At 38.8% G+C, this 18127-nt stretch overlaps 1 protein-coding gene across 3 annotated transcripts in view; it reads left to right on the top strand.

Moving 5' to 3' along the window:
- The window catches only part of ARHGEF38 (Rho guanine nucleotide exchange factor 38), a 135550-nt gene continuing 134756 nt past the window's right edge, over positions 17334-18127 (top strand). For 2 of the 3 annotated variants that reach the window (XM_021101708.1, XM_003482463.4), the window contains exon 1: positions 17334-17794. In XM_021101708.1, the coding sequence (XP_020957367.1) occupies positions 17599-17794 (196 nt within the window). In that variant the 5' untranslated portion in view covers positions 17334-17598. The remainder of the gene's footprint in view (positions 17795-18127) is intronic. The other variant, XM_021101709.1, reaches the window with a different exon arrangement.

The raw sequence follows: 18127 nt of genomic DNA, 5'->3' as shown, positions 1-18127 counted from the left end.
TCCGATTAGACCCCTATCCTGGGAACCTCCATATGCCGCAGGAGCGGCCCAAGAAATGGCAAAAAGACAAAAAAAAAAAAAAAAAAAAAAAAAAAGTTGATTAGGCCAAAGTAATTAGAATACAATTTCTTTTAAAAGATGAGTATTCTTTCAATAACATTGTGTGCATGTGGCATAATGATTAGAAACTTATACCTGAGTTTGAATTCTGACTCCATCACTGGCTGTTTATAATGTTGGGAAGTTACTTAAACTCCCTAACCTTAGTATCCCTTTTTGTTAAAGAAGTCCTTGTACTTATCTCAAGAGGTTCTTGTGAGAAGTAAGTCCCAGGATCCATGAGAAGTAGAGGGAGCACGTTGCACATAGAGAGTGCTCAATAAATGTTAGCGGTAATACACTCCACGGCATCTTTGCATTTAATACAGAAAGACACATAAAGCCCTCTGTTTATGTTTTGATTCTCTTTTGCTCAAAATTACATGCTTACAGGATATTTTTTTCTCATTCTTTGGTATGCTGTGTAATAAATAGAAAAGGTAAAATATTAACTTTCTTTGGCAAACGTTAAAAGCTCTTGTGATTTTTTTTTCAAGCGGGTTTCTTTCTTTCTCTTTCTTTTCTTTCTTTCTTTCTTTCTTTCTTTCTTTCTTTCTTTCTTTCTTTCTTTCTTCCTTCCTTCCTTCCTTCCTTCCTTCCTTCCTTCCTTTCCTTCCTTCCTTCCTTCCTTCCTTCCTTCCTTCCTTCCTTCCTTCCTCCCTCCTTTCTTTCTTTCTTTTTTTATCTTTTTATGGCTGCACCCACAGCATATGAAAGTTCCCAGGCTAGGGGTCGAATCCGAGATGCAGCTGCTGTCCTATACCACAGCCACAGCAATGCCAGATTGTAGCCATATCTGTGATCTATGCTGCAGCTCAAGGAAATGCCAGATCCTTAATCCACTGAGCAAGACCAGGGCTCGAACCCACATCCTCATGGTTACTAGTCAGGTTCGTTGGCACTGAGCCACAACGTGAGCTCCCAAGCAGGTGTTCTGAAATCTGGGCTAAACAGATTTAATAGTGTCAAACCATCTTGAATTGCACTTTCTCAGTGTGGGACAGTTCTGAACGTGATCCACAGGTTTCTGAGAGTGTGCTCCTAGGATTCTGCAGTAATTGAACCTGTTCTACCAATTAAAAAAATAGCAAAGTTGAGCCTGTCTTAGAGATCCATTCTACTCTTCTGACTGTTTTAAATATTGGGTGCACCAGAATTTTTACTTGGGGGAAAAAAACTTGCCCTGACCTCCACCCCACATCATAAATAAATAAATTCTATACTCCATTCTAAGAAACTGCAGTTTTGGTGCCAATTTGAAGCCATTATATTCTAGAGGGTCCTGAAGCCACAGTGAAGACATCTGCCTCTCTCTTTTAGCTGGGATGCTGAGACTGACAAAAAGGAGGAGAGATTTGGAAGCTGTTCTTTACTGAAAGAAGTTCTTTTAAAAATTGCCGTGCTTTGATATAATAAGCTAACCGAGATACCAAATTTCAGGAATAAAAAGCTTTGATTTCTATTCTCTCTATCTTGAGCTTTCATAATTATCTTAATACCATCCTTGTTTTTGTCCAGGGCACACATCAAAAGCCTTTTTGGAAAATAATTATTTTCTCTTTGAGTTTATATGTAAGTCTATTTTTTGTCCTTTTGGTGGACAGATATGTGGAGTACGTGTCTTCAAGTCATAAGATGAAGAGAGAGAGAAGCTACCAGTCTGACAACTGTTTTTTTTCTCTATTCTGTTTATAGTTAAAACAGTGCTTTCTTCTACATTATTAAAGGGAAGAAATGAGACCTTGGTAAGACTGTACTCTGGGAAATAAATCAACCCAAAGAAGGGAATTTCTAAAATTAAATCTATATTTTAATATGAAATGAGACTGGGTAACTCAATATTTATATTTAAGAGAAGCCTTTTATTGACAAAAAGAAAGGATGTGATTTGGAATTAATATAAGCAATATATTTCTGGAAATGTCTTTTTTTTTTTTTTTGTCTTTTTGCCTTTTCTACAGCCACACCTGAGACATATGGAGGTTCCCAGGCTAGGGGTTGAATCGGAGCTGCAGCCACCGGCCTACACCAGAGCCACAGCAACGCGGGATCCAAGCCGCGTCTGCAACCTACACCACAGCTCACGGCAATGCCAGATCCTTAACCCACTGAGCAAGGCCAGGGATCGAACCCGCAACCTCATGGTTCCTAGTCGGATTCATTAATCACTGAGCCACAACGGGAACTCTTGGAAACGTCTTATATGAGGGTTATACACATATTCACTGGTAGAGTGAGAGGTACCCAGTTTTATCTGTTTACTTTGACATTTTAAATGGCTTTAAAAATATACTTTAAAGGCAATTTAATCATCTAAAACTATTAGGCTCTTTCTTGTAGTTTCTATAGTTACCGATAACCAGAAGTGGAGAGATTTATAATGAAAGCTGGTCTTTTACCAAATTCTCTCTCCCCACCCCCACATTTACTAAACAACATTTATAGCAAGCAAGCAAAAGCCAGTTAATACAACTTGTATAAAATTGGGTAATGCACCCTATCTCCACTTTGGGTGCTCCAAATACATGTTGCATCATTACTGGAGGCAGATGCGTATATTCTAAAGGCAAGATTCAGAGAACTTACCTCTTCACTAAAGAAACAGAATACCAAAAATCAGTGACTGGATGTGGTGCTATTTAGGGATCAAGACTCAGGCACCATCACTAAAGAAACTAACTACAGGATTTACTAAACCCTTACTTGCTGAAAAGCCTGGGTAATTTATCCTATGGAATGTCCCACCTTCCAGATTTTAGCCTTAAATCCTCTTTTGAGTGTCTTTTATTTCATGCCTCTGACCCTGAAAAATCTATAATCTAGAATTCAAATTGAAGGTCTTGGTTAGAAACCATTAGTAATGATGTTGTGTTTTTCTTCTTGTACCACCATCTTAAACCAGATTGATCTCACGTGTGTTCTCCCCCCACACACATTTTATTAAACAACATTTATTAGCAAGCAGGCACTAATATTTGGCCATCCTACTCTTAGGGACCCTAAGACTGAATTAAAGCATGACGGCCTGATCCTATAATAATAGTGGTAAACAAGACAGAAAAAAGATCCCTGCTTTCAAGGAGCTTACCTTCTAGTGGGATAGAAGTCTGATAAAAGTAAGCAAATAAATAAATACTTTCTAATAGCAATAAAGTGATGAATAAAATAAGATTATTAGTGAAAGAGATAAAGAGTATTCAAGGCAGTGCAGGAAAGTTTCAATGAAAAGGTAACATTTGATCACAGCCTTTAAGATAAAAAGAAACCAGCAAAGCAAAGACTTAGGAAACAGGATTCCAGGGAAAGTGAAAGTAAATTTCCACTTGTGCATAAGTGAGAGTTTGGTGTGTTTTGGGGGAAAAAAAGGAGACTTTAGGCTGGAGAATCATTGACCTAGGGAAATGTAATCCTGCAAGTGGTACACCAGATATTCTAATTCCCTCTGCCACCAAGCACATAGAAATGATGAGTATAATATTTTATATTTACATTTACATGCATAGCTGAGCTTATGAATAAAGTAATTAAAGTCTCCATTTGCCAAAAATAGAGAGGGCACCATAAAGAAGTAAGGTCAAACTAAGTTGTAGTAGGAGGAAGACTACTGCTGGACTTGGTAATCAAGAGTACAAATGTGAATAACCATGATGAGATAAGAAATGAGGCCAAGGACCCAATGGAGGAAAAAGTTGAAATTGCATTTCCTGCTAGGGATCCAGAAAAAATTCTGCACCATCAAAAAGGCACTCCACCAAAATATAACTTTCATGAGAGTGGGGGCTTTGTCTATCTACTGCATTGCTATATTCCCAGTATTTTACTCAGTGTTGCCATACAGAGGGAACTTAATGTTTATTGAATGAATCAATGTCTTGGCCTGGGCTCTAAGTGAAGAAGAAAAAGTTTCCTCTGTGAATTTGTAACCATTGTTTCCTCTCACATGAATTGAAAATACATGGAAAGTTTGCTAATTCCCAAGATGAGGAACACAAAAAGTGCTCCCAATTGTGGCACTTCTAAGGAGACTAAAAGTAGCAAAAGGGCACATCTTCAACTAAGATTTTCCACAGAGAAAAAGCACTTAAAATAATCTTAGAATCAAAAATTATGAAACATATAAGGAAATAAGTCATGAGAGTAAAAGCAGACTTAAGAGTAGAAATTTCAGACAGCAGAGAAAAAAGCTAATAAAAAAGCTTACAATAAAAGCAAGTAAGCTTAAAATTATTACAAATATAAAAAGGATTCACAGCATGACAAAAGAATGAGAACTTACCAAAAAAAAAAAAAAAAAGACCAGCAGAATTAAAAAGGGTCAAAACTATATTTTTTAGAAATAAAAATGGTCACTCAATATTAAAAAATAAATGGATGCATTTAATGCAAAATTAGATATGTCTGAAGAGAGAATTTGTGAACTGGATGTGAGAACTGTAGAAATTAGCCAGAATGAGCACAAACAGAAAGAAATTAAGAAATATAAATTAAACAAGCACAAACAGAATAAGTATTTTAATTTGGCATGTATTGGAGTTTCTATCGTGGCTCAGTGGAATCTGACTATTTATCTATGGGGACGCAGGTTCATTCGATCCCTGGCCTCGCTCAGAGGGTTAAGGATCTGGTGTTGCCAAGATGCACTTCAGATCCAGTATTGCTGTGGCTATGATATAGGCCAGCAGCTACAGTTCTGATTTGACCCTTAGCCTGGGAAACTTCATACGCCGCGAGTGCAGCCCTAAATAAATAAATAAAATAAAATAGGCATGTATCTCACAGGAGCTAGAGAATGAGAAAATAGAGAATGGGGGATAAGCAATATTTGAAGAGAAAATGGTGGGGACTTTCCACAGGATGAAAAACTATTGGCTCCTCAGATTCACAGAGCACACATTCTAAACACAACCAAATAAAAATAAATTTCCACTAAGGTGCATCAGTTGAAAAAAGTCTGGGAGAAGTGTGGCTTGAGATGAAATTGGCTATATCGGCAGGGACCAAATCAAAGAGGGTTTGTTTTTAGGAAGACGATTGCTATTATGCAATTTCCATTTTTGACAGATCATTCTGGCAACTCTGTAAAGAACAAATTGTAAGGGCCCAGAGTGGGGGCAAGAACAGAATTAGCAGAGGAGTGTAATCATCTAGGCCAGAGATGATAATGGCTGAATAAATTTGGAGACATAGAGCCTAACTTGAGATATCTTCTGCAATCCAGCGAAGGTCGTGAAACCCAGAAATAAGAAGAAATTAATTCCCATGTGGCAAATTTTATCCAAAGAAAACAGGAGAAGAAAAGGAGGTAGGCAAGCGATGTTTCCTTTCTTCCTCCTTTACCTGGACTGCTCAAGGCAGGGGTTCTCTATGTGTGACCAGAGGTGTTCCTTGTGCCGAGCAGGTGCATCTATTTTTTGACCTGCTTTGACATTCCAGCTCATTGTGAATAGTACTGCCCTTTAGACATTTAACCGCTATGCTTAAATGACCCCTTTAATTTCTAAGCTTATGGGCAGTCTCTGGCAGATCTACAAGGTCTTCTTAAAACAGAGAGAGTAAATACTGTCTAAAAAATGAAATTGAAAAATCCACAAGTAATGGATGAAATTGGATAGCTTTAGAAGTAAGTTCACTCCAAGCAATATTCAGTATATGGGTGATTTCTTAATTTAGAAACACTGATATTACAATCAAGATAGAGAATTTAGCACCAAACACTAGAAAATGTAAAATCTTATCAAAGTCATTAGTAAAAAATTATAGAGAGTGGCATTTTAGGAAACCTTCAGACCTAACATGGAAGTAGGCCAGAGGACTTAGAGAAAAATTTAACAAGAGAATTTCAAATCACCTTGGATAAAACGGGGGAAACTATACGGTAAGCCCTTAAATAATTTCAGAGACTACCTTTCTTTATTAGCACTGTTATATTTTTGTGGCAATTGTCAAAAGGGGAAACACTGAATCAGTCTACTAAAGGGAGGCACTTTGTGATGCAGTAAAAGGTTCGATTAGGCATCATGATAGTAAATCACATGATGCATACTTTCCAGGAAAATGCAAAGTTTTGGAATCCCCACACAAAGCTTCATTTCATGGATTAATGATTAATTATGGAAATCAGAGTTTGTTGTGGTGTAGATCCAGTTTGGTTTTGACAGTTTATGTGTGTTTATTCCCCCAAATGGGACTGACATTACCAAGGTCACAACACTCACCAAATCTCACCAAAGTCAGCAGAAATACAGAGTATTTCACCATATCATTGCTCTTTGAGGACCGTTGGCAACCCCCGCTAAATCAGAATTCTGAGAAAGTGTGGTCTATCCCCCCCCTCCCACCTGGGAGGACTCCTACTGTGCCCAGCAAATTGCAGGCATTCCTTAAGTACTCAGGGATGAAATTTGTGACTTCACCTTGCATCTTGATTTAACTTCAGGATAAATGATTTAAATCGAGTAAGCAATTTCATGACACTAACACCAACGTGAGTCTCAATAAAAGTGATAAGATAAAGTAAATAGAGGTACTTTGGTTAATTGAACTTATCTCAAGTTTATGTTGCTATTCCCTTCCGGCTTTCTTCTACTTTTTTTTCTTCCGACTTTTTTCTAAATCATCACATGAATGGCCACACCCATCTTTCTATCTATCTTTTGAGCATCCCTACTTTCCTCCTCTACTTCCCGAGACACACAGGCATACATTTTGCCATAATTATATGCTAAATATTTCTGTTATAACCTGCCAGAGGAGTCCAGATTCCTTCTGTTTGGATCAAGCTTCTTTCTTTGGTAATAGGCTAAAGCAGCATTCCCTTCCATAGTCTGTCCAAGACTGGATTTTCCTACCATCCTGTTGTACAGTCGCTTATTGAATTTCCCTGCACAGACTTCCCTTTCGGGGTGGACACAGTTCAGAGTCTCTGAGCTGTTTCTCCTTTCTTTCCTTTTACGGTCTCACTAAATCTCTCTTATTATTGCTTTCTAAAAGCTCCTTCTATTTTCTTAACCTACTCACATTCTCAAAACTTTTTGTTTCTTTACAATTCTGATTTAGTCTTATAATCTCACCCTGAAGTGTTCTGCACATTTTGTTTATACACTATTCATACTAATAGTAGGGCAAAATTTAGCACATTTAAAATCAAATGGCGTATTTGTTTTTAAGTCTGACTCTGGTTACTCTGGGTTACTCCTAATCTCTCTCTCTCTCTTTCTGTATATGTATATATATCTCGCAACAAAGAAAGGAAGAGGAAAATATCTGTGCAAGGAATGCCCACAAAATGAGCTATTTGTCTTCAAGAGTCTAGCCAAATTATGCCAGAGCTTACAAGCATGACTTAGAAGGGAAATTGTGTTCAGATTAATAACATGCTGTGGGAAGTGTTTAGGCATCAAGAGATTCTGTTCTAGTTCTGGGTTTGCAACTAGCCAACTGGATGACCTTTCATAATCATGCAAGTTTTTTGGATCTCAGTTTCCTAAGATGTGAATTATGTAGGTTAAGGATGAAAATACACTTCAATATCCACTGATTCTGACAATCAGGTATTATTTTCTTTTGGAATCACCAGCTCAGAGACTATAGAAAAGGAAGAGACTACTCTTTTTTATGAAGAAAAGGTATGCTTTAATGGGAAAAATCACCCGGGCTAGAATCTCACTCCTGCCCTCTACCATTGTTCTAGAGTGAAGTGCTATAATTTCCTCTAGTCTCAGTGCTGCATCTGTGTAACAAAAATGATAATATTTGCCTCCTGTAGTTTTTCTGAGGATTGCATGAGCTACTGTATGCAAATGCATGTAGTAGGTACTCAATAAATGGTAGCTAGTCTTAATATTGTTGGCTTACTGATTTGAAGAGGAGAAAGTATTTTGACGGGTGAGGGGGCGCAAAGAGTTCAGTGCTATAAAGAACTTAGTAACTAGTATATTGTTTAAAAATGTCCAACACAGAAATCTTCAAATGTTTCAAGTAAAAAGGAAAATTCCCCTTGCCTCCCCTCCATGTCGCCTGTCCAGGTATATATCTGTTCAGATTTTTCCTAAGAGTGAAATGATATTTACATAAATGTAATTGCTTTATTCCATAAAAATATATCACATTATATATACCATTAGATAAAAATACTTGAACAGTGAATGGGAAGGAACAATGACTATTTCCTTGTTTAATAAGAACACAATAGCCTTGGGATAAAATTATTAGCTGTGACCAAAGTGGAAAGAAGTTATCTCCATATCACTCCAACAATTTTTACAAGATTTCTGTAGGTGTTATTTTTATTAGATATTAATCACATTTTTTTTTTTTTGGTCTTTTTGCCGTTTCTTGGGCTGCTCCTGCGGCATATGGAGGTTCCCAGGCTAGGGGTCCAATCAGAGCTGTAGCTGCCGGCCTACGCCAGAGCCACAGCAACGCTGAATCCAAGCCACGTCTGCAACTTACACCACAGCTCAGGGCAATGCCATATCCTTAACCCACTGAGCAAGGGCAGGGACCGAACCCGCAACCTCATGGTTCCTAGTCGGATTCGTTAACCACTGCGCCACGACGGGAACTCCTTAATCACATGATTTTAAAAGAAATAATTAAACTTCACAATTAAAACCATTATTTAAATAATCATGTTGGTTGGTAAAGTAAAACTGTATACACATTGTCTAATTTGCATGAAGTTTTCTGAGTTTGTGGATCACAAATAAGAAAATAAGTCTCCCAGATGCTACTATGCCCTTTTCCCACAAAGTCGCTTACTTTCAGAAGCCTAATGAAGTTTTGCAAACACCAGAGGCTGGTTGGAAAAGGGTATAGATGCTCTGATGTTATTTGCTACTCCAAGTGCAAACTGACCTAGTTATGGTTGCCATGGATACTATAATTTTGAATTTAATAATATTCTTGGGAGGAACAGCAATACAGGTCCACAAAATGCAGAGCCTGATCTGAACCTCAGTCTGGAAAAGTGAAGAAACTGAGTCAGGGGGGCTGAATGGTTTAATCCCACGGCAACAGAGAAACTGGAGAAGTCATAGACAATAAGGCTAATGTCTCTGATTAGCTCAGTGGCCCAATGTGCTTCTAAAAGTCCCTCAATCCATAAAAACGTACATCTTAGTTTAAGCTATTTACATGAGTCCTTACTGTACTCACTAAAAATGTACTTTACTTACTGTAAAATGTACTGTAATTATGTGCTCACTAAAAATGCACTTTTTTCCCCTACAGCTACTGCTTTTCATCTCCAAACTGAGACACAAGTATCTGCCTGGAGTCAATATACTGAGCTCTTACAACAAAGAGGTTTCTGCACAAATGAAAATCCAGCAAATAAAAGAGAAAATGTCTTAGAGGTGGAAGAACAAAAGATTATTCTTTTACTTGAATCTCTAAGACCATTTAATAGCCACAGATTTTGAGCCTGTAGCATATAGTCCTGCATATAAACATGGTACTATGGAGTTCCTTTGGTTGTGCAGAGGGGTAAGGATCTGGCATTATCAGAGCTATGGCACAGGTTCGATCCCTGGCCTTGGAACCTCTGCATGCTGTAGGCTCAGCCAAAAAAAAAAAAAAAAAAAAGTGCATTTCCTTGTAGGATCATGGAAAACAGGCAATATTTACCCACCAGTTTCCTAATTGATTTCCCAAGAAATAGTCGCTATAGTTGAAAAATTGTCATTTCTACATCTTAGAAAACAAGGTCATAAGAACCAAAACCATATAAACACCAAAGGGATCATAAAACAATAAAAAATGGTACTATGACATGTAAATTTAAATATTTTATTCATAATATTAAGAATTTATTTTTCCATAAATAGTTTCTGAATTATAGATAATTATAATAAAAGAAGCGGAAAGATGGCTGCTTACAACTGAAATAAAAAGTCCCTATAGTTCTGTTTCATATTCAGAAACTAATTAAGCCCAAATTTTAGGCAATAAAGATGGGAGACATTGGGAAGAGGGAGAAAAAAAGAAATCAGGATTCTCCCTGGGAAATGAGACTGGTTTCTCTCCTGTATCAATCATTTTGACCCGAGTTGCTGTTCTGTTGGAATAACTGTTCAATGAAGCCTGAAGAGCATGAACTGTTGGAAATTGAACCCAATGATCTGACTTAGCTCCTGACATCATTAAATAGATGATTTTCAAAGATTCCAAGGACAATCTTTCTTGCTTATTTAGCTGGTTTTGATCACAGCCAGCTCTCCCAGGCACTTGCAAGGATTCTTCTCTTTCCTGAGATAGATTCTTCCCCACTCCCACCCCCAACAACCTTGAAGATCTTGTAAAGGATGATTCATTACTGCTGAGACAAAAGCCCAACTACGATCATATGTCATTGCTAAAATTACTTCAGTCAAAGGGATAAAAACATTAGAAGGTTTACCTCCTTCCAAACCTCAGCTCCCATCCATTGTTTGCTGAAGAGATTAATATGCTGCTGCTTGGTCAGTGCATTAACAGAAATTGTTGCTTTCAGGAAGCATAGCAGTGGGTATAAAAACATAGCAACAAGATAGCAGGGGCACTATGAACCATTTGTAGTTGAATAGCAAGCTCTCAAAGCTGGCTTTATGGTCATTTCACAAAGGCATTAATGACCTCATCTTTGAGGAAGTGACATTCTCTGATTTTCTCCTTTGTTTCCAGATCTATATCTTCCTTTTCTAGGAAAGAAGGTACTAATCAGAGAGAGAGAGAAAAAAAAATACTGCAGCTGACAGCTAAGCCTCTCCCCATATATTAGTAGGATACATATGACCTTAAGCTGCTATTCTTGACCCCCACAACAACAAACATTTATGGATCTCCGATTGCTAGTCATGAGATTTCAAAGGCAAATAGCTTGAAGAGTTCATAATCTACCAAGTCACAGAATATATAGAGCTCTTTCAGCTATGATAGAGGTATCCTGCTATGTGATTCCAGAGGAGAATGTGACTGATTGTTCTCAGGAGAGAGAAGGGAAATGTCACAGGAGAGGGGACATCCAAGCTGGGTCTTGAAGGATGAGTAAGACTTTACAAGATGGGGAGAGCTCTTCCCACTGAAAGAAACAACCTGAACAAAATCAGCCTTAAGAGAGAAGAGAGTATGAAGTATGTGATGAGTACATATGAGTCGGAGGTCATTTTCCAAAGATAGCCACAGCAATTTCTCCCCTTCTGTAAACTCTTCTTATAATGTGACTTTGACAAGGTGGGCTCTATGTTCCCTCCCCTTGAACGAGGGGAGTGGAAGTGATACTTGTGACTTCATAGGATAGGCCATAATGGTGGACAGAGTTTCTCCTGGTTCTGTTGGGATCCTCCCCTTTGAAGCCCTGAGCCATGATGTAAGCAGTCTGACGTCCCTAAGGCTGCCATACTATGAAGGAAGCCCAAAGTAGCCCATGTAGAAAGATCAAAGAGAGACTGAATCCATCAGGAGAAGGCTGCATGGTCAACCTGCAGCTCTTCCAACTGCCTGCTATGTCACCTCCTGCCAACATCCGTCTAGAAAGATATGCAAAACTCAAGCCACAACTGCTTAGCTGAGCCTTCCCCAAATTCCCAACTCACTAAGACAATGACAATCACTGCCTAAAGCAACTGTGTTGGGGGCAATTTGTTACATAGCAACCAATAACCAGAACAGTAAGTGACTGGGAACAAAACTGGACAGTCTGATTGGAGCCTGGAGCATGTTTGTACTTTTTTCTGCCTGCTGTGGGAAACCATCCATCGAGCTTTTTAATCTGAAGAATGACACGAACTGATTTATGGTTTAGAAAGGAAATTCAAGAGGCATTGGGTAAGATGAATTGGAGCAAAGAGGCACTGGGGACAAGGAGAATGCCTGCAGGAATTGTCCAAGTTTAACTGTGCGTGAAAATCACTTGAGGTGTTGGTGAGGTTTCAGATCCCTCAGACTCTTACCAAAGAATAAAGGATAAGTAATACAGAATTGTTCCTAGATGCCTTAAGTGGTGAAAAGAAAAGTGCATTTGTGTGTGCTTGCTGTACATCAGGCAGTTTGCTAGCACTTTTACATATAGCAGAGGGGCTAAGACCTCAGGCTTTGCTCAAAGAAAGGACTGAGTTTGAGTCTTTACTCCATTATTTATGAGTTGTGCCGTCTTAGAAAAATTACTCAACTTCTCTGAACCTGTTTCCAATTTTGTAAATATGGGTATGAGTCTTCCTTCCTCATTATTTTACCTAGGCGTAATCCTTATATAGAGTAGTTGTCTAATAATAATAAATTATTACAAACTTCTTCAGGAGGTTATTCCCATGTGCTCCAACCTCTTTACCTCCTTTAGTGGAGTCCCTTCTATTACCTCTAGCTCTTTACTGAAAATGCTTTTAAAAAGTTTATACACGATCAACATTGTGCCAAATTCAAAGAATCATTCTATATTTTCATTTTGTTTAGCCTCTCAGCAAACTGTATACCCCTTCATTTTGGAAAAACTTGCTTCCAAAATTAGATGAGAATACTTAAAAAAAAAAAAAAAAAGAAAGAAAGAAAGAAAGAAAGAAAGAAAAACTCATTTCCAGACTTTTGTGATACCACATTCTTCTGTTTTTTCCCCCCTTCAAATGGCTGGGTTATTTTTTTTTCCCCTTCATTTTTTAAAGTTTGATTGAAGTGCAGTTGATTTACTACTGTATGACAAAGTGATTCAGCTATGCAAGTACACATATCCAGTCTTTTTCAGATTCTTTTCCCATATAAATGATCATGAATCAAATGGCTGTTCTTTTCTGCCTTCTTTGCTGGATTTTCCTCTAATCCCATCTCTAACTTGAGAGTTCTTCAGGGCTTGATTTTGGCCCTTCTCTTCTGGATATGTTTTCTTTTAAATGGTCTCATCAATCTATGATTTTAAATATTACGTATATTCTGATGACTCCCAATTTTTCACCTAAAATATATAGTGATTCCAGATTTATAAATCCAAAGTTTACCTGACATTTTCCTGGAATACTTTACAGCCATCTTAATCTTAATCTATCCTAAGTGGAATTCCTGACAATCTCACCCAACTTCCTCTTCCTCTTGCTCTTCTTTCTTCCTGTGTTAGCATATAGCACCAATAACCTCCTGATTATCCACCCTTAAAACCTATAATTCATCCTTCGTTCCTCTTCTTACTCATTTACCTTGATCAAACTATATTCACGCTGTGTAAATTCAACTTTTAAAATGCATTTGAATCCATCAATATTTCTCCATCTCTAACACAACCACTCTAATCTGGCATTTCTTGACTCCTATAAAAAGTTCCTAACTTACACTAAGTTGTACTTTTCCTTGTTCCAATCCAATTTATTTATGACTTTGCTCAAGAGATGTGATTTCTGCTTTGGAATTAGGAGTTTTACAATCTAATAACACCAGGTTTTAGAATCTGGAAATCATTCAATGCTAGACTGGGAAGTTTTATGTATCATTTAATATACACCCTATATCAATAAGGATAATTTAGGTTTGTGCTAAAGTAATAAAAAAAAATACACCCCCACATCTCAGTGGCTTAATGGAACAAAGAATTCTTTCAAGCTCCAACTGTATAACCATTATGGAGGCAGGAAGCTCTTCTCGGAGTCATCCTTCTTCTGGGACTCATCCTAATGGAACAGCCTCTGCCTGGAATCTTGCCAGTCACCATGGACAAGGGAAGGAAAACTGTAACAAATCACACACCGATTCTTAACACTTTTCCAGAAGTAACACACATCACTTTTAACCGGTTTTCTTTGGCCAAAGCAAGCTACATGGCCACACCTAAATTGAAAAGGTGAAGGGCAGTGCAATACTCTGCAAATATTCAGTGAATAGCACAGATGACTAACTCACTCTTCACTTTTGCAGATGAAGAAATTGGGACCTAGAGAGATTATGTCACTTGTCATGTCATGAAGCTGATTTCTATCACAGCCAAAACTAAAACTGGGTCTTAGATTTAATGTCCAGTATTCTTTAAAATAATGAACCATGAACTGCTTATTCTCTGCTACCAATAAAATTAAGAGTCTTAATACCAATATTTTATTTAAATAATATGAAATCCTTGTATTGAAATACTTTTGTCTGTGCTTTAAAATATAAAAGCACCGACAAATTAGAGGCCTGGTTCCTCCAGTCTCATCCATATTCTAGCAAAATGCTCCAGTGACAAAACACTCAAAATCTCTCAAGCCTGGTTCTTCTTATCAGCAGTAAAACAAAGCCATGTTTTATGTTAGGGATTCTAAACACATTGGCTTAAACAGTGACAAAGAGATAAGCAAAAGAATTACGAATTCATTTTATATCAAGCACTGTCTGTTGAATTCCTTAGAAATGTATTGACAGGAATGCCAGCTAACAATGACTTTAGGAAGGAAGGTTCCTTTTCATCCTCATAACACAAGTCTCAAAGTGGATGGCCACTGGAATTGGTTCAGTAGCTCAATATTATCAGAGCCTATGGTTCTCCAGTCTTTTCTTATGGACACAGGGTGCATTACATCTGTGATCAGTCTGGATGAAGTGGGATGAAGCCAGTTGTTAACAAACCTCTCATTACAGAAGCAAAAGCTTTCCAGAATCAACACCCTGCCCCTCATTCTAGCAGACTACCACCGAGGTCTCATATGCCAGAACTGGGATTACATGGCTATATCTAGTGACAATAATTACTAGAAAAGAGTACACAAAACTAGCACCATAATTGGCCAAGCCTAATATTTCCTTGAACAAAGGAAGTGTTCTGTTGGCAAGGAATGGCATGGAGTCGGGGGTGGTAGGAATGAATATTGAGAAAGCAACTAACAGGGTCTGCCCCATTCATTGATTTCAAAGACTGTTTTGAAATAATTTATCTATTATTTGTAAAAGTGACATTTTAAAGTTGACTACTGTGAATAAATTTTAAAAGCATTATTTACTACTGAATTCGTGGTAGCCATATTATATATCTTCTCAATTGATAAACATTTAAAATATAATGTAGGTTACAAGTCAATTCTGCTAAAACGCTTGTTTTAAAAACCTAAATTTATTCCACCAAAACTTATATTATCAGGGAACCGTTTGAGCATAAGACAATTTAACATTTGCTTACATGTGACTTCACCTACTTGAAACTCCAGGTGAATGCAGAAAACTGTACTCAGATGCCATGAGTCACAGGGAAATACACAAAATTCACACATGTATACTCCTCAAGATTACCAGTGATTTCAGGTCTCGGGACTGATTTCAGATATGAGCCACACCCATCCACATTTGGTGGTGTACATTTCTGACTGCCTTCTCCTGTTGCTTCACTATGACTCACAAGCTGCAACCCTTCTAATGCCACTTCCGTAAGCTACCTTTAGTGTTTTTCAATATAAAGTGTCATATTTATTGCAGCATTTATGTATTTCTTTTTTTTTTTTTTTTTTTTTTTTTCCTCTTTAGGGCTGCACCCGTGGCATATGGAAGTTCCCAAGTTTGGGATCGAGTCAGAGCTGCAGCTGCCAGCCTACACCATAGCCACAGCAATGCCAGATCCGAGCCACATTTGCAATCTACACTGCCGCTTGCAGCAATGCCAGATCCTTAACCCACTGAGCGAGGAGGCCAGGGATCAAACCTGCATCCTTATGGGTTCGTCAGTTTCTTAACCCACTGAGCCACAATGGGAACACCTACATTTATGTATTTCTTAACCATTTAACACATGTAAAACTGTGCTTTTTTGTTTTGTTTTCTATCTTTTTTTTATGGGTCACTGACAAAGTTTTTCAGTACTCTAAGCCTAATCCCATATTTCTTATAAGTTCTGTACATTTAATTGCACAATTTTGCAGTAGTCCTATATCTTAAGGCTCCATGCCTGTTAGTAACCAGGTAAATATACACAAACATATCATATACACATATATCTTATATATATATATAAGAATACAATTGAGATATTTTTAATGTGAATAAAAAAGCTCATTGTATATTTTAGTGGTGAATGTGTCTTGAAAAGCCACACTAAATGTACTTGGAAGGGCTTGTTAAAAAAAGACTATCAGTTATATTAAATAAAAGCCATTCAATATGGCAAGCTATATATATAGATGTCTCTATAGTGGGTGAAGATTTGTCATTTATCTTTTCAGATAATTATGCAAATTGTATTCAGCCCACACATTCTGAGTGAGGAAAATGTTTTTATCTCTTTTTTTCCTCATTTATAAACCTTGTCTAACAAGAGCTAATGACTCAAAACGGGCAGCACAAAGCTAGAGTTTGGCAGTTCCTTTACAGTAAAAAAGAAACTGTTTTCCTCCTGAGGGTCTCTCTTTTCTTTAACAAGGACGCACAAAACACTCGGCACATTCCCAGAGCTCCCGAGAATTTCCCCCCTTGAGAAATCTCCGTAAATACGAGGAAAAACAACTTCAAAAAAAATTAATGTAAGGCCCACCACTATTTGCCTTTCCCCTCTCCTCCCCCTAATCCTTGCCCCCTAGCCTTTCCACTTTCTACGTGTCTCTTCATAGTTTCAAACATTTTTTTCTCCTCTTCTTTTCCCAAGGTGAGCTGCCTTTTTCGTGCACTCCATCTATGAAAGGGACCGGGTGGAGATCTTAAAGAAATCACACGGCAGACTCACAGCTTATTTTCCCTAGAACCAGAACTCAGAAGAACCGGCTTGGGACGGTGAGAAGGCTGATCTCAGGCAAGGGCAGCACGTGGAGAGGGACAAATCAGAAAGGTTTTTGGCCTCTATGGACAGTCCCTCTCCTTGTGCCTTGCACCAGATCCCTCTCCAGTGCAAAGTTCTGTTTCGATCAGGGTTTGGCAGGTCCGATTTTCGTAAACCGTCTCTGAATGTTGCATTTAGAGGCGGAAAGCATGGCCTTAAGCGAGGCACAGTACTCCTTAAAAAGGACTGTCTCCACTGTTGTGATGCGAATGCAAATTCTTCCTGGCCCCTCTCGAGCTCTGCGGTCACGTGCGGGTGACTCCAGCTGAAAGTCACACACAGTTCTGCCTGGGGGCAGCAGCACCACAGCGCGCCTGCGTCCCAGCGCACCTGTGCACACCCAGAGGCGCACACTGAACCCAGAAGCCACAGGTTACACACGCGTGCTTCCCCTCCTCCCCGCCTTGACTGTTCTCTTTCTTTCCTTTCCCCCGCCCCCACCCCTCGCCCCACACAATGGGATTTTTGTTTGCCTCCGTAGCATGTGACAGCGCAGTCCCTGCTTTGCCTAGCTCAGTGCGGCAGGTCTCTCAGGTAACAGGTGGCAGCTTCCCCCTGTAGGATTCTAGGCATAAAAAAGAATGACCTCATAGGGGTGGAGCCCTGGGACTCCAGAGGTGGCAGTCACAGTCAGGTAACCCTGAAGTGAAGCCGATGACTTAGGAGGGGACAGTTAACCTGCTCAGGCCAGTGGCTTTAACCTCCACCCTGAGGCCAGCTGTGGGCAGCCAGCCGCTGCCCCCTGGCCTCTTGAGCTGGTCTCTGCCTCGATGGAGCCCAAAGAAGCCCCCGGGAAAGAAAACATGGGCACCAGGAAAAAGAATCTCCCCTTCCTGAGGTCCAGGCTCTATATGCTGGAGAGAAGGAAGACGGACACTGCAGTTGAGAGCAGTGTTCCCGGGGACCACTCTGGTACCTTGAGGAGGAGCCAGTCCGACAGGACCGAGTACAACCAGAAATTACAAGGTAACCTCCAAGAAACCTACAGCTCCCATTAGGTTACTGCACTCCCAGATCTTTTCCTCCAACTCCTCTATTTGCAAAGAAAACACTCAAGGTGGAGGAGAAAATCAGATAGCACCTCCTCTATAAGGAGGAAAGTAAGAAAATAAGAAAATGAAAGTAAGTGTAATCCACAAATTACAGGATAAATTTATTATACTTCCATGGTTAAAGAACCAATGCTTCTAAATTTTTCAGAAGCGTGTTCTGTCCTTTTTTTGGCTACCTCCTCCCCTTCCTGTTCCCTCCTCCACCCAATTTAAGAAGTGGGAAGCACCAGAAAGCAAATGATTTAGA

This window comes from Sus scrofa, chromosome 8 (genome assembly GCF_000003025.6).
Source record: "Sus scrofa isolate TJ Tabasco breed Duroc chromosome 8, Sscrofa11.1, whole genome shotgun sequence".
Taxonomy (NCBI): Eukaryota; Metazoa; Chordata; class Mammalia; order Artiodactyla; family Suidae; genus Sus; species Sus scrofa.
Note: the sequence above shows the minus strand (reverse complement) of the source record. Positions and strands in the feature narration are given on the sequence as shown.